This window comes from Mesoplodon densirostris, chromosome 4 (genome assembly GCF_025265405.1).
Source record: "Mesoplodon densirostris isolate mMesDen1 chromosome 4, mMesDen1 primary haplotype, whole genome shotgun sequence".
NCBI classification, from domain to species: domain Eukaryota; kingdom Metazoa; phylum Chordata; class Mammalia; order Artiodactyla; family Ziphiidae; genus Mesoplodon; species Mesoplodon densirostris.
The window spans coordinates 65,499,072-65,513,632 of record NC_082664.1 but is presented as its reverse complement, the minus strand read 5'-3'; the positions used below and the strand labels follow the sequence as shown (position 1 = coordinate 65,513,632).

The following is a 14,561-nucleotide window of genomic DNA, read 5'->3' as shown; positions in this document are numbered from 1 at the left end:
TTCACAAACTTAAAGAGTTTTTAGGATTAATGGTTGTTAATAGCCTTCTAAATAGCATTAAGCTTTCAATCTTAACTATATCTATATAGCTTCAAAGAAACAACATAGCTACAGTGGGCTTATTATGGAAGTCTGTTAGCAATGAACATGAACATCTGCCCACTAAGTTCTTCAACTGAAATTTGAAGGATTTAGGAAAGCTAATTCTTCATTAGGAATCCTCAGTTACATGGATTCATGGTATGGTGGTTCACGGCATGTGATGGTGATCTTTTTGGTCATGGGTATAAACTATATAATTTAGTGCTTAAAGGATTGTCAGATTATGTAATGTCATAAATTATAGTTTACCAGTAGCTCTAAAGAATGCTAATCTGATGTGTTCCCTATAATTTTTTATCTTCATTTGAGAAGATATTCAAGCTCAAATATTTATTTGGTTATCCTGTAAAGGCAAGCATATCTAAAGGGGAGCTGAATCTTCTCTCCCTAGAGGCACTAGATCTAAAAGAGTTGACTCAGAAACTTTTCTGATTGTAGTAGAAGGAAGATAATGATTAATGAAGGTTTTACATTTCTTGAATTTTACTTTTTCTACTTGTCCAACAGTGGCCAGTTTGTAATGTTTATATAGTTATTCACTGTGCCTTAAATTTTTATACTTTTTATTTATGCAAACTATAAAATTTCCCATAAATGCATTAAATGGTTTTGTCTTATTTTTAAGCCTCTTTCACATTTTCTTCCTTTTCAACCCTTTTAATAGTTACTATTCCTTCTGAATCATAGTTCATGATATTCTACCCTCTTCTATTCTTTCATCTCTTAAAAATTAGTATAATTGAGAATCTGTACACTTAGTTAACAAATTCTCTAACAAAAATCCTTAACAAAATGGAGTTAAGTTTTGTAAAATGTAACCCTGGTGCTGGTTAATAAAGGTAGACAAATTTTTTTTTATAACAATGATTTTAATTAAAGTAAAATACTAACTTGAATACTTTTTATTGAAACATTCTATTAAAATAAACATCATGTCCAAATACTTCCCAGAAATAAAATGGCCCTACTCTGATGAATGGGGAAGTCTATAATCTTTGATATAAATAATACTTTAGAATATTCAAGGTTAAATGATATAATTTAAACTATCTTTCAAGTATTCAAATTCTTAGTGACTCATGTCAGAACTATTCCATTAAAACTTCCTTTATTTCTAAAGATTATACAGATTTAAAGTGGACTCCTACCTTCACCAGATCACACTTGCCATATTTGAGCTAAGTGAAACCAGAATTTACCGACTCCTAATTTGGTCCCATTTCTTCCAGACCACTACAACCAAAATTCCAGTAACCAGAACATTTGCTGTGTTCTATAGACATATGAAGTGTTTTATTTAGACCAGTTCTAAGGATTCTGCTTCAAAGGTTTTACATGCAGCATTCAAGCTTACTTTAATGAATACAGTCTAGTCTTTGAGAGATCATGTATCATCAAGGTCTGCAGAGTTTTCATTATCATTTGCAACAAGGGCTTCTCTATTCTCGTAAGTCCAGAAGCCATTCAGATCAATTAGAATGGTGGTGACTGTGTCTCCTTGATTACTGTTGATTAAATCCTGAAGAGAGATTTTCAAAGGATCCTTTGGTTTTACCATGTCAAAGATTTCATCCTGCAAGAGAGGAAAAAAATACAATGAAATCTGATATCTGATTCACTTAATTTCTATCATACAGTGATCTAAAATTCAGGGCTGGCACTTGAGCTTATGTAAAATTTTTTGTTCCAGTTTTTTCTTTTTCATTTAACAGGCAATCCACCTCTTCTCTATATGCACAAAATTTTATTGGAAGATTCCTTAGGTACAGGCATACCCTTGGAGATATTGTGAGTTCAGTTCCAGACCACCGCCATAAAGTGAATATTGCAATAAAGCTAGTCATGTGAAATTTTTGATTTTCCAGTGTATATAAAAGTTATATTTACACTATACTGTAGTCTGTTAAGTGTGCAATAGCATTATGTCTAATAAAATATACATACCTTAATTAAAAAATACTTTATTGCTAAAAAAATGCTAACCACCATCTGAGCCTTCAACGAGTTGTAATCTTTTTGCGTAATAACACCAAAGATCACAGATCACCATATAACAAATGTAATAATAATAATAATAATAATAATAATAGAATATTGTGAGAATTACCAAAATGTGACACAGAGACACCAAGTGAGCAAATGCTGTTGGGAAGATGGCACCGATAGACTTGCTTGACTAGGGTTGCCACAAACCTTCAATTTATAAGAAATGCAATGAAAGAAGGTATGCCTGTATGTGTCTTATAGAGAAACTGAAGCTCAGAGTTTAAGCTGCATAGCTAATTAGCAGCAAAACTAATGCAGTGTTCTTTGAATATATGTTAACTAACTACTTATATTTTTCTGTTGTCTTCTAACTGGTGGTAAAGCAAGGCCTTGATTTAAGTGCAAACTTGGCTCAAAGTAAAAACTTAAATGCTTTAGAGCCAAGACAGTGACAAAGCTTCATTTCCAATAATGATGTCAGCCTTTTACTCTGGACCTGGAATGGGTGGGGGGAGCTCGGTATTAAAAGAACTAGTCATCCACAGTGACACTAAATTGTGCTAAAAATGACTGGAATATATGGAAGAACCTCTTCTATATTATGAAGTGTACTATAAGGTTACTTACGGGGAATTAGTACATGTTTTCTAATCTGTTTGTAGTAAAATCACTCAAAGTATTTAATAGCATTTAAAGAGGCAAATTGCATTTTTAAAGGTTAGAACAATTCAGGTAAACGAAATGCATGAACTTTTAATCTTATGTGTATGTGAAACTTCCCTTTCCAGGTTGGTGGCAGTTTAAAATTATTAGTTCTTAAGTTGCCAGTTGCATAGTTTCAAATCTGTCTCACTTATATTAAACCAAAATAGCCCTTTATCTCATTATACTTGGTTAAAACTGGATGGGTTATTTTATTACATTACTTCACCTGAACCAATACTGGATACTCAAAGTGTTTCATAGCTGGTAAAAGTCTGATTACTAAAATGCTAAGTAGCAGGATGTATTTCAAATAGTGGTAGTTTTCATACTGTAAGATTGATGTCTCCTTAAATACCAAAGCAAGCAAGACCTTTGAAGTAGCAGACTAAAAACTTGCCTGAACCTAAATAGCTCCCCCAAATTCAGTTTACAGTGGAATAGACTACCAAAGGATACAGGCTATACTGATTCTCTTAGTTTTCTATCAAAATGAATGAATGCTTCCAATGAGAACGAGACTGACAATGCTAAAATCTTATACTGCACATATCATTAGTCGAAGTATGTTCTCAGTTTCTAATGACTTAAATATTAATTCAGAACAAATAACAGCAAATACTTGATTTGGTTCAGTATTTCATAAGTTGCTTTCACGTAAAAACTTCATTTAATGCAAATGATTATGTGGTGTTATGTAAATTAAAGAAAAAAAGTAACCTTGACGTCTTGAAATGAAACAGGATCCTGTCCATGGATTTTCATTAGTTCTTGTATGGCCTGTATTTAGTAGAAATAAATCTTTAAATAAAAAACAAAATACGCAACATTCCCTGTCCTGTCCCATGGTCCCTTTCCAGTTCCATTTGCTATCCTATCAGACCATAGGCCTCATCGTTTTAACCACTCTTGCCAATATTCTCAAATTCCTTGACCTTGCTTCACATCTGTTGAGCAAAACCTAAACACTGGATCAGTGTAACCATCAACCTTTCTAGACCTACACCTTAGCCATGGAGAACTTCATAAAGAAAGTATACAAGAGTACAGATTACTATTGCATAGGAATGGTCTCCAACCCCAGATGGGCCTTTAACAGGCCTAGCAATTCTGTTATGACCTGCTTCTCCCATTTTCCAGGAACGCTGTTCATACCTTCACCATTCTTTAAGGCACCCAATCCACCACCTCCCCTCCCACCCTACACTTTCTCTTCTACTTGACAGAAAAAATGGAGGTAAACCTCCCTCAAACTCTTCTCTTTTATGAACTTTAACAAAAAAATACCGACTGAGAAACTACTGTGATCCAGTTGAACTAACAAATGTTTTAGGTGGGAGTCATTCACTGGAAAATGTGAAGCTTAAAATTCTTGGAAAATAATATGTTCCAAGTGCCTACTCTGTAGTGCCACTGATATCAGAATGTGCACAGGGCATCTCTTTGCAGCAGATGAGAATCTGAGTACACTCGAAGCTACTAGAGCAGGAGACCTGGATGGAATGATCTAGAGTGCACCATCTGGGCCCAGCTTTTATCACTGGGATACTGATGTACAAAGGCTCTAAGAACAGTCCAGGACTGCAGGGCTCAGCACCAGTAACATTTTACCTTAGCCCATACAACCAAGCCTAAATAAACTTTGATAAAATAAAGGTATGAAATATTTTCAATGTATTTAATAAATAAAATTTAATATTCAAAGAGTAGAGGATACTATAAAAAAATCTTTATGAAAAGGGATTGAGTATTTAGCTTCCAAAAGATATATTTACTTTGTTTTCCTAAAACTGAATTTTCATTTAATAGGTCTGCCTAAAGTGGGGGGCATCCCTATGATGGGTGGTATTATATTCTCAGATGAGCCACTGATATAAGCCCATGTAGCATTCAATTTTTAAAAAATGCATCCTAATACGGGGATTGTAATTTATCCTTATAATAATCTGCAGTCATTACTACCTAGAAAATCATAATAGAAAGCTTTTCAGGGAATTTAACATGAAATTATGAAATATATACTCTGAAACTCAGAAATCAGATAAAGTTATTTTAAAAGTATCAAAAATTTTTTAAGTGGAAAAGAAAAAGCCTCTGGGGGAAAACTTCTTATGACAAAGATGTGAAAATGTCATTTTTATTGTTTAAAAAAATTTCTTCTTACTATCAATCTTAACCATATAAAAATCAGATGGTCTTCTGAAAACTAGCTATAGAAATGTGGCAATGGAATGGAACACTACTGTACAAAACCTTTCCATAAAGTAGAAAAGTCACCGTTCAAACTGAGGAATGATTTATCTTTTTTTTTCTTTTTTTAGCATCTTTATTGGAGTATAATTGCTTTACAATGGTGTGTTAGGATTTATCTTACAAGGGAAGACATTCCTACGTTTACACCTGCTGCAGCTGAATGCTTATCAGGTAAAATACAATCAAATTCCACTTCAGAGCTCATCATGCTATTCTCTGAGACCACCTATGGCACAGAACAAGTATTTCAGCAAATCTGTTTCACACTGAAATGGAGCCCACAACTCTAGCCAATTTTTAAATTTATATTTTTTACAGCATAGCAATTAAAAGAATCTACAGGTACCAGATGTGCAGAACTCCTGTGGAAAGGAGTTACCTTTTCTGTACTGTATAAAGTTTCTGTAGGATTTTACATACTAGTTTTTAATCACCAAGAGCATACAATTTCTCAGGTATGTTTGTATCTCCACTGGCTAATAACCTCTGACGTATATTTACACACTTTTTAGTATTCTATGACTAATCAAATCAGTATTGATTTAGCCCATTTATGTTTTTAAAAATAGAAAAAAACAAAACTAAAACCTGACTTGATTTCCTTCTGAAATCTGTTAGGTAAACGCTTTTGTTAAATTTAAACATCCCAAGTTAGATAAAATTGTCATTGGGTAGATAATTTAAACCAAATTGTATAACAAAGACACATTTACACAAATGAGACTTACCCTAAAGAAATAATTAAGGGAAAAGACATTCAGATATCCTTTGTTCTCAATGTCAAGCAATTTGAAAATATATTGCAGAGCTGCAGGTTCTTTTCTGTTTTCTAATGCAAGAACAAAATCCAGGTAGGTCTTATAGTCCTATAGAAAAGAAAATGACATTCGTTAGAGGCCTTATTTGTAATTAACTTTTCAAGTGACTGATGATTTGAAGATGTTTGTAATCAAAGATGGCAATTTTTTAAAAAATATGAAATGAAAAATCCATACTTAATATATACTTAATGTTGGTTTCTAGGAATTCTACATAGCAGTTTATCTGTACAGGACAGTTTGAGGGGGCACAGCTCATTTTCTTGTAAGAGATTTGCTGTGTTAAACCATAATTTTCATTCATAGGCTTTTGAAATGGACAGGACAGTGACTAACCTTTGCATGTTGCCACTAAATTTGTATTTTCATTTCGGTGTGGTCATTCTGAAATAGTTTTAAACTTTAATTCAGATGATTTCCAAAAAGTCATCTTAAGAGTGCCAGAGTGGCTTCCCTGGTGGCGCAGTGGTTAAGAATCCACCTGCCAATGCAGGGGACACGGGTTCGAGCCCTGGTCCGGGAAGACCCCACATGCTGTGGAGCAACTAGCCCGCAAGCCACAACTGCTGAGGCCCACGCGCCTAGAGCCCGTGCTCTGCAACAAGAGAAGCTATCACAATGAGAAGCCCATGCACCGCAACGAAGAGCAGCCCCCGCTCACCGCAACCAGAGAAAGCCCGCACGCAGCAACGAAGACCCAACACAGCCAAAAATAAACAAATTTATTTAAAAAAAAAAAAGAGTGCCAGATATCCTACAGTGATCTGACACTGTTCTCATCCGAAAAGGGGGCAAGAGAGTACAAATGAAGGCTGAAAAGACATGAACAGGACAGAAAGCTTTCTCTATGAAAAAGGGCTAGTCACAGATTACTTTTTCTGCATGTTTAAAAAAAGTAAAGTACTTGGGAGATTCTCACTTGAAAAAGTTTATAATCTTGGAAAGGATTTTCTTAGGCTAAGATTAAGAATTCTTTTCTGCATAAATCGTAGTATAAAGAGCTAGAGATGCAGCCTCATCATGGTCTAAACTCCATGCCTAACTGTAGCTTCTGATTTTCTTTATTCACCAGGTTATTAGCATACTCCAAGCTCCTCACTGTTAACTGCAGGCAGCTGTGGGAGTCATGAAGCAGAGTTTTTGCACCTTTCCCTCTTTCCCTTTGCAGTTGGCTAACAATGGTGTTATTTAGAAAACTGCTATTAAAGCTAAATGATAAAACCTAAAACCCTGATTCTCTTCTGACAGTATGACCATTTCTTAAGCATCATTGGTTTGGAAAAGTTATCAGATCCTTAACACATACTTTTAATAGCAAGATTGGTGATTTTAAAATGCTATTTAGAATTTTCTTCTCAAGTATTTTGCATTGTTGTGATAAAAGGACAGGTGCACGTTAGTAAATCTTTAGCTGCTAAGGTAGCCACTTAGAGTAATACTACCTGATTCTTAGATTTAAATCATGGCATATGTGGTACTATATCTGACCTGGTAATTTAATGAATGAACCATCTATATGAAAACAGTCAATAGGATTTACCTGTTTTTCAGTTTTTTTTACTAGTCCACACTTCTCTACAACAGGTGCACCGACAATGAAATGAACAAAAATATTAAAATTTTGTTTGCCGAGTCCATGAGGGAAGTAATGTTTTTAAGCAAATTTACCTTAAGATCAAAGGCTCTGAATCTCAAATAATTTGATCAGTTCATACTTCTTAAGATACTGTTATACACTGATATGAAAATAATGCTGTATCTTATCAAGAAAAAGGCTTTTGTGATTGAGAAAATGGACAGAGGACCTGAAGAGTCATTCTTCTTTTTTTCTTCTTTTTATAAATTTATTTATTTTATTTTATTTATTTATTGTTTCTGGCTGCTTTGGGTCTTTGTTGCTGCTTCATTGCTTTTCTCTAGTTGCAGCGAGCAGGGGCTACTCTTCATTGCAGTGCGTGGGCTTCTCACTGCAGTGGCTTCTCTTGTTGCGAAGCACGGGCTCTAGGCACACGGGCTTCAGTAGTTGTGGCACGTGGGCTCACTAGTTGTGGCTCGAGGGCACTAGAGCACAGGCTCAGTAGTTGTGGCGCATGGGCTTAGTTGCTCCGCGGCATGTGGGATCTTCCCGGGCCAGGGCTCGAACCCGTGTCCCCTGCATTGGCAGGCCGATTCTTAACCACTGAGCCACCAGGGAAGCCCAAAAGTCATTCTTCTGAAGAAGACATCAGATGGCCAACAGGCAGATGAAAAGATGCTCAACATCACTAATCACCAGGGAAATGCAAATCAAAACCACAATGAGATATTACCTCACACCTGTCAGAATGGCCACCATTAAAAAGATAACTAACAAGTGTTGGCAAGAATATGCAGAAAAGGGAACCCTCATGCACTGTTGGTGGGAATGCAAACGGGTGCAGCCACTACGGAAAACATTATGGAGGTTCCTCAAGAAATTAAAAATATAACTACTATATGATCCAGAAATTCCATTCCTGGATATTTATCTGAAGAAAATGGAAACACTAATTTGAAAACATACATGCACCCCAATGTTCACAGCAGCATTATTTACATTAGCCAAGATATGGAAGCAAAATGAGTGTCCATCAACAGATGAATGGATAAAGATGATACGGTATACATATAAAATGGCGTACTACTCAGCCATAAAAAATAATGAAATCTCTGCATAGGGAATATAGTCAATATTTTACAATAACTTTGGTATGTAATCTATAAAGACAGTGAATCACTATGTTGTATACATGAAACTAATATAACATTGTAAGTCAACTATATTTCAATTTTAAAAAAAAGGCTTTTGGAAATTGTGGGAGCCTAAATTTTTAAAACTTAGAGATTTAAACTACTACCATTTCTCCATCATAAGTGAGACACTCCTGGAAAACACGGTCTAAGAAGACATTGGTCATGGTTGCTGTTCCATAGCGGGAGAGTTCTTCTTTACTGAGCATGCCATTGTGATCCTTATCAAGATTCAAATATTGGCCTTGGGGAGAAAGATGATAAAAAGACACTTATGACCAAAATAAAATTCTAACTAAAAGACAAAAGAATAAACACTAACAAAAAGTTATTTTTATTGGTTAATATTTTGATTTTTAAACTAATTATGTTACAGTCATGGTAGACATCTGCTATCCCTGCAATCTCTATCAGAACAACTGTTAAGCCAGAACCAGTCAAAGAAAACTCATCATAAAGGTCATGCCTTTATGCTATTTCACTTAACATCATTATTTGTTTTCAGTTTGCAACCTTTTATAACTTTCCTAGGATTCTAAATTAGATGGAGGTAGGGGTCAACCAACATAAAGCACTGAAATGCTGGCACTTGAAAGCAGAGGTCAAGGTTGCCAAAATGAGTCACAAGACCACCCAAAAGGACAATGTAACAGACGAATGAAATTCAAGAAAAAAAGCAAACTAGGCCCTAAAACACACCCCTCTATGGACCCTGAAAGTAGCATTTTATCACAGTGCAAGATCACAGGTGATATTCATAATAATGTTCCTGAGTCAACAATAAAAAAATCAAACTACATTCTTTATGCTGAAGTGTTAGAAATGTACTAACTTAAATAAGAGTCACAAAAATATAAAACGCTGATATTTAAACAAGTAAAATTTAATAATCTAGAATATAAGCTCATAAGGAAATTAGAATACTTTGATCTTAAGGTAAATTAGGCTATGTATAAAACTGTCCTTTGAACACCAGTTAATGAAACATTAACTGAGGAATGGATAATTCAAATTATAGCATTATTATAAGAACATACCATACACCCGTAGAGCAGAAGGAGCAGAAAACCAATTTGTTTCTTGACTCTCCTTGGACAGTTCCTCATCCCTTAACTATATGAGCATAGAGACATAATTAGAAGATAGCAACTGTGAAGTGATATAATTAAGTAGTTTAAAACATATTTACCTCCAATAAATCATCTAGGAAGCTGCATGCTAAAATATCTTGAATTTTTATCTTCCCTTTAAAGAACATAAGCACAATTACTTAATTTTAAAAACAAGAGCAACTCAATTTTATAAAGGTATTATTTTAGAAGAGCAATTGCACAATTGATATTTTAAACTTCCTAGCTCTCATGCTCCAAAGTCCTTACTATGCATTTCTGTGAAAAGGGAAATCTGCAGGGAATATTTAATAAAATCTCATAGAGGTATATCTACCTATATACCCCCAACTATATACATCCAATTGAGAAATTCCAAAATTACATTGATACCAGATTCCAAAAAAAGTTGTGTTAATTTTTTTGTGGTTATGGATATGATACTGTCAGTAGTCAAATAAGGAGACTTTCCAGTTTTCCTTTGCAGGTTCTGGAATAGAAAGCAATATAGAGGCGTGGTTAAGAGAGATGGGATTTAAATGCCACTTCTAGACATGCAATCCATCTAAGTCTTAGTTGCTTCACACATAAAATATGGGTAATAATACCTTCCTAATGGAGTTATGAGAAGAAAATGAAAGAATCTATGTAAAATGCTTAGCACAGTACTTAGTACATAATAAACGGTCAAAACTGTTGGCTATTATTATTGCATAAATTTCCAAGGAAAAAGATGTGTGTGTGTGCCTATAATGGAGGTGTTTAAAAAAACTGACAGCTACCCCACTCTGTGATGGACTCACAGCTGCATTTTCAAGGACAGAAGGAGTATCGGGCTTTGATTTGGGCCTCTGTCGCAGACACATGTATTTAAGCCTAGCAGGTTAGAATAGTTGATAAATGCACTGTTAATGAGGCAAAATTTACAAATCTGAGCCTCATATAGGATAGTTAACTTGAAAATGAGAAAACACATCATGGCTAAATGGTCCTCCTATCTCCCAATTCATATTTTTGGTCAAAAAGAAGAATGCTCCAGTATATTACCTATCAGGAATAGCAAATTATATCAGAATACCTGGCTTCTTAGAACTGGAAAGAATATACTTCATTTTAGAGATGAAAACATTGTAAAATGTTAGGTGATACTCCCACCGTCACACAGCTGATTATGGTTGGCACAAGTAAATCAAAAGATCTACATGTCAAAAGATTTATATATTAATGGCAATAACATGTTAGGAAAATAAATAACATTTTAAAGACTTTTCTCTAGTTATTGAGATTTAGAAGTAATGATAATCTCATAATATCTAAGTTAGATAAGATTTTCTTTTACCTGTTCTTAGAGGGTCTAAAAAGAAGAAGAACTTCCTAACTGCTGTACAAACATAAAAGGAGTAAAAAGATTTTTCCAGCCCATCTAATTGTGGCAAAGTAGGGATAAGTTCCAATATGTAGTTTTCTAAATCCTGAAAGAACAAAACAAAATAAAACTTTAAAGGGTTAAATGTCTGATCTTGTTTCTTCATGAGATACTAGAATATAATTTCAGTCCTGAAAATTATTCAGTTTTAAAACTATATGAATGATGAAATAAATTCATTTGTGACTGAGTTTCAGATATTTTTCTTGGCTTGTTGTTTTCTTTTAACTTTGTTTATGATGGTCTTTGCTCTCAGATTTTTAAAAATTTAGCTGAACTTATTGTTTTTTAGACTTCTGAGCTTTGTCATACTTAGAAAGGCCTTCCCTATTCCAAGATTATATATTTAAAAGCCTCTCATGGTTTCTTATATTTATTTTAATCATTTCATTACTTTTGCTTTATCCATTGTAAAGTATAATGTTTCTAGTTCATTTGAGACACTTTATAATTTAAGTTGTAGGACAGATGGCATCTCAAACATGGTGTGTCCAAAACTGGACTCTTACTATCCCCAACCCTGGTCCTCACCCATATTCCCCTATTCCACCATTTATTCAAAGTAAAAAAGTTAAACTTGGTTCCTGCCTTTTCTTCACCAAGGCCCCCACCCCTTACCCCCAAAATCTAATCCAGCAGCAAATTTTTTTCATTGTTGCGGTGTGTGTGTCCAAAACATATACTGAATTAATCTATTACTGGCTTCTACAGACATCACCTTGGTCTGGGCCACTATCATCTCTCACCTGGACAACCACGGTAATTTCCTAATTATTCCTTCTTTGACTCTAGGCTCCTTACAATTCATTTTCCACACATCCAGTAATTTTTTAAAATGTAAACCAGGGAGTTCACTGGTGGTCTAGTGGTTAGGAGCCTGGAATTTCACTGCCGTGGCCAGGGTTCAATCCCTGGTCGGGGAACTGAGATCCCACAAGCCACATGGCCAAAAAATAAATAAATAAAATAAAAGGTAAACCATATCCTGACAGATTCAGCTTAAAAATTCTGATGGCTTCCCATTAGTCTCAATATAAAATCCAAACTCTTTATCATGGTCTAACAACCCAATATGTGGCCCTGCCTACTTCTCCAACTTCACCTCCTGTCACTCTAACCCTCGCCCATATGCTCCAGCCACACTGGCTTCCTTCTGCTCCTAGAACAGGTCAGGTTTAACTGTGCCTTGGGGACACTGAACTTGCTGTTCCCTCTGTATTACATTTTCATAAGGCTGGCTTCTTTCTCATCCTTCATGGCTAAAACTCAATCACTATCTCAGAGGCAGCTCTTACATCTTATCTAAAATAGTTCCCCAACCCCAGTCATACACTTTTAGTACCCTATTTTCTCCTTAGAACTTGTCACTCTTTGAAATCATGTTGCTCATAATTTAGTGTCTGCCTTCCCACTCTGCTAGGAAAAAAGCACCTTAAGAATAAGGCTTAGCAATGTACCTGGCACAAATAAGTGTTTGGTGATTGCTTATTTAATAAGATTTAGTAAGTGAATGAGAGTTTGCCTATACTACTCAAATTACAGATGTTGGCTCTGGAAATTACTGTCTTTTAAATAAGGGAGAAACAAAATCTGGTTTCAAAAGGCAAAGTGCCAAGGTTAGGAGAGTTATTTCTTTTCTTTCAGAGAAATGTTTTCTTTCATTGAGAGAAGGGAACATTACTCCCTTTTAAACACAACTACAGAGATATACTGTTGCTTTTCTCTCTCTTCCTCCCATTCCTCTTTCAATTTTTGTTTCCATTCATGGGAAGAGGCAAGAAAAGTTTGTTTTGTAAACCATCTAATGGCTGACAAGAATTCTCAGAGCTATAGAAGTACTCCAATATCTGACCTGAGTAAGTATCAACCAGTGTTTAATACATCTTCCTTGCTAAAGACAGATGGATAGAAGCAAGAACCTTTTACTGTCAAGCTGATCTGAACCTTAAAGGACAAGAATTATACTGTGGCCCTAGAAAGGTTTTTAAGTGTAAGTATCCAGTATGAGCTAACAGATTCTATCTATAGAAATCTGGATAAAACAGAGTGCAACAAATTATAATAGGAAACATAAACTGTAACAGGGAATTTACATCTCTTTAAATTTTATTATTATTTTTTTTATTTTACAAATTTAATCAGTTATACATATACATATGTTCCCATATCCCCTCCCTTTTGCGTCTCCCTCCCACCCTCCCTATCCCACCCCTCCAGGCGGTCACAAAGAACCGAGCTGATCTCCCTGTGCTATGCGGCTGCTTCCCACTATCTATCTACCTTACGTTTGGTAGTGTATATATGTCCATGCCGCTCTTTCACTTTGTCACAGCTTACCCTTCCCCCTCCCCATATCCTCAAGTCCATGCTCTAGTAGGTCTGTGTCTTTATTCCTGTCTTACCCCTATGTTCTTGATGACATTTTTTTCTTAAATTCCATATATATGTGTCAGCATACAGTATTTGTCTTTCTCTTTCTGACTTACTTCACTCTGTATGACAGACTCTAGGTCCATCCACCTCATTACAAATAGCTCAATTTCATTTCTTTTTATGGCTGAGTAATATTCCATTGTATATATGTGCCACATCTTCTTTATCCATTCATCCGATGATGGACACTTAGGTTGTTTCCATCTCCGGGCTATTGTAAATAGGGCTGCTATGAACATTTTGGTACATGTCTCTTTTTGAATTATGGTTTTCTCAGGGTATATGCCCAGTAGTGGGATTGCTGGGTCATATGGTAGTTCTATTTGTAGTTTTTTAAGGAACCTCCATACCGTTCTCCATAGTGGCTGTACCAATTCACATTCCCACCAGCAGTGCAAGAGTGTTCCCTTTTTTCCACACCCTCTCCAGCATTTATTGTTTCTAGATTTTTTGATGATGGCCATTCTGACTGGTGTGAGATGATATCTCATTGTAGTTTTGATTTGCATTTCTCTAATGAGTAAAGATGTTGAGCATCCTTTCATGTGTTTGTTGGCTGTCTGTATATCTTCTGTGGAGAAATGTCTATTTAGGTCTTCTGCCCATTTTTGGATTGGGTTGTTTGGTTTTTTGCTATTGAGCTGCATGAGCTGCTTATAAATTTTGGAGATTAATCCTTTGTCAGTTGCTTCATTTGCAAATATTTTCTCCCATTCTGAGGGTTGTCTTTTCGTCTTGTTTATGGTTTCCTTTGCTGTGCAAAAGCTTTGAAGTTTCATTAGGTCCCATGTGTTTATTTTTGTCTTTATTTCCATTTCTCTAGGAGGTGGGTCAAAAAGGATCTTGCTGTGATTTATGTCATAGAGTGTTCTGCCTATGTTTTCCTCTAGGAGTTTGATAGTGTCTGGCCTTACATTTAGGTCTTTAATCCATTTTGAGCTAATTTTTGTGTATGGTGTTAGG

The 14,561-nt window shown here is 35.3% G+C and overlaps 1 protein-coding gene across 3 annotated transcripts in view; it reads right to left on the bottom strand.

The window, feature by feature from the left end:
- Positions 1-1,039: 1,039 nt before the first annotated feature.
- PPP2R3C (protein phosphatase 2 regulatory subunit B''gamma) overlaps positions 1,040-14,561 on the bottom strand; it is a 32,495-nt gene continuing 18,973 nt past the window's right edge. For all 3 annotated transcript variants that reach the window (XM_060096311.1, XM_060096312.1, XM_060096313.1), the window contains 7 exons: positions 11,079-11,211; positions 9,820-9,875; positions 9,668-9,743; positions 8,738-8,874; positions 5,772-5,909; positions 3,511-3,570; positions 1,040-1,675 (listed from right to left, as the gene is read on the bottom strand). In XM_060096311.1, the coding sequence (XP_059952294.1) occupies positions 1,487-1,675; positions 3,511-3,570; positions 5,772-5,909; positions 8,738-8,874; positions 9,668-9,743; positions 9,820-9,875; positions 11,079-11,211 (789 nt within the window). In that variant the 3' untranslated portion in view covers positions 1,040-1,486. The remainder of the gene's footprint in view (positions 1,676-3,510; positions 3,571-5,771; positions 5,910-8,737; positions 8,875-9,667; positions 9,744-9,819; positions 9,876-11,078; positions 11,212-14,561) is intronic.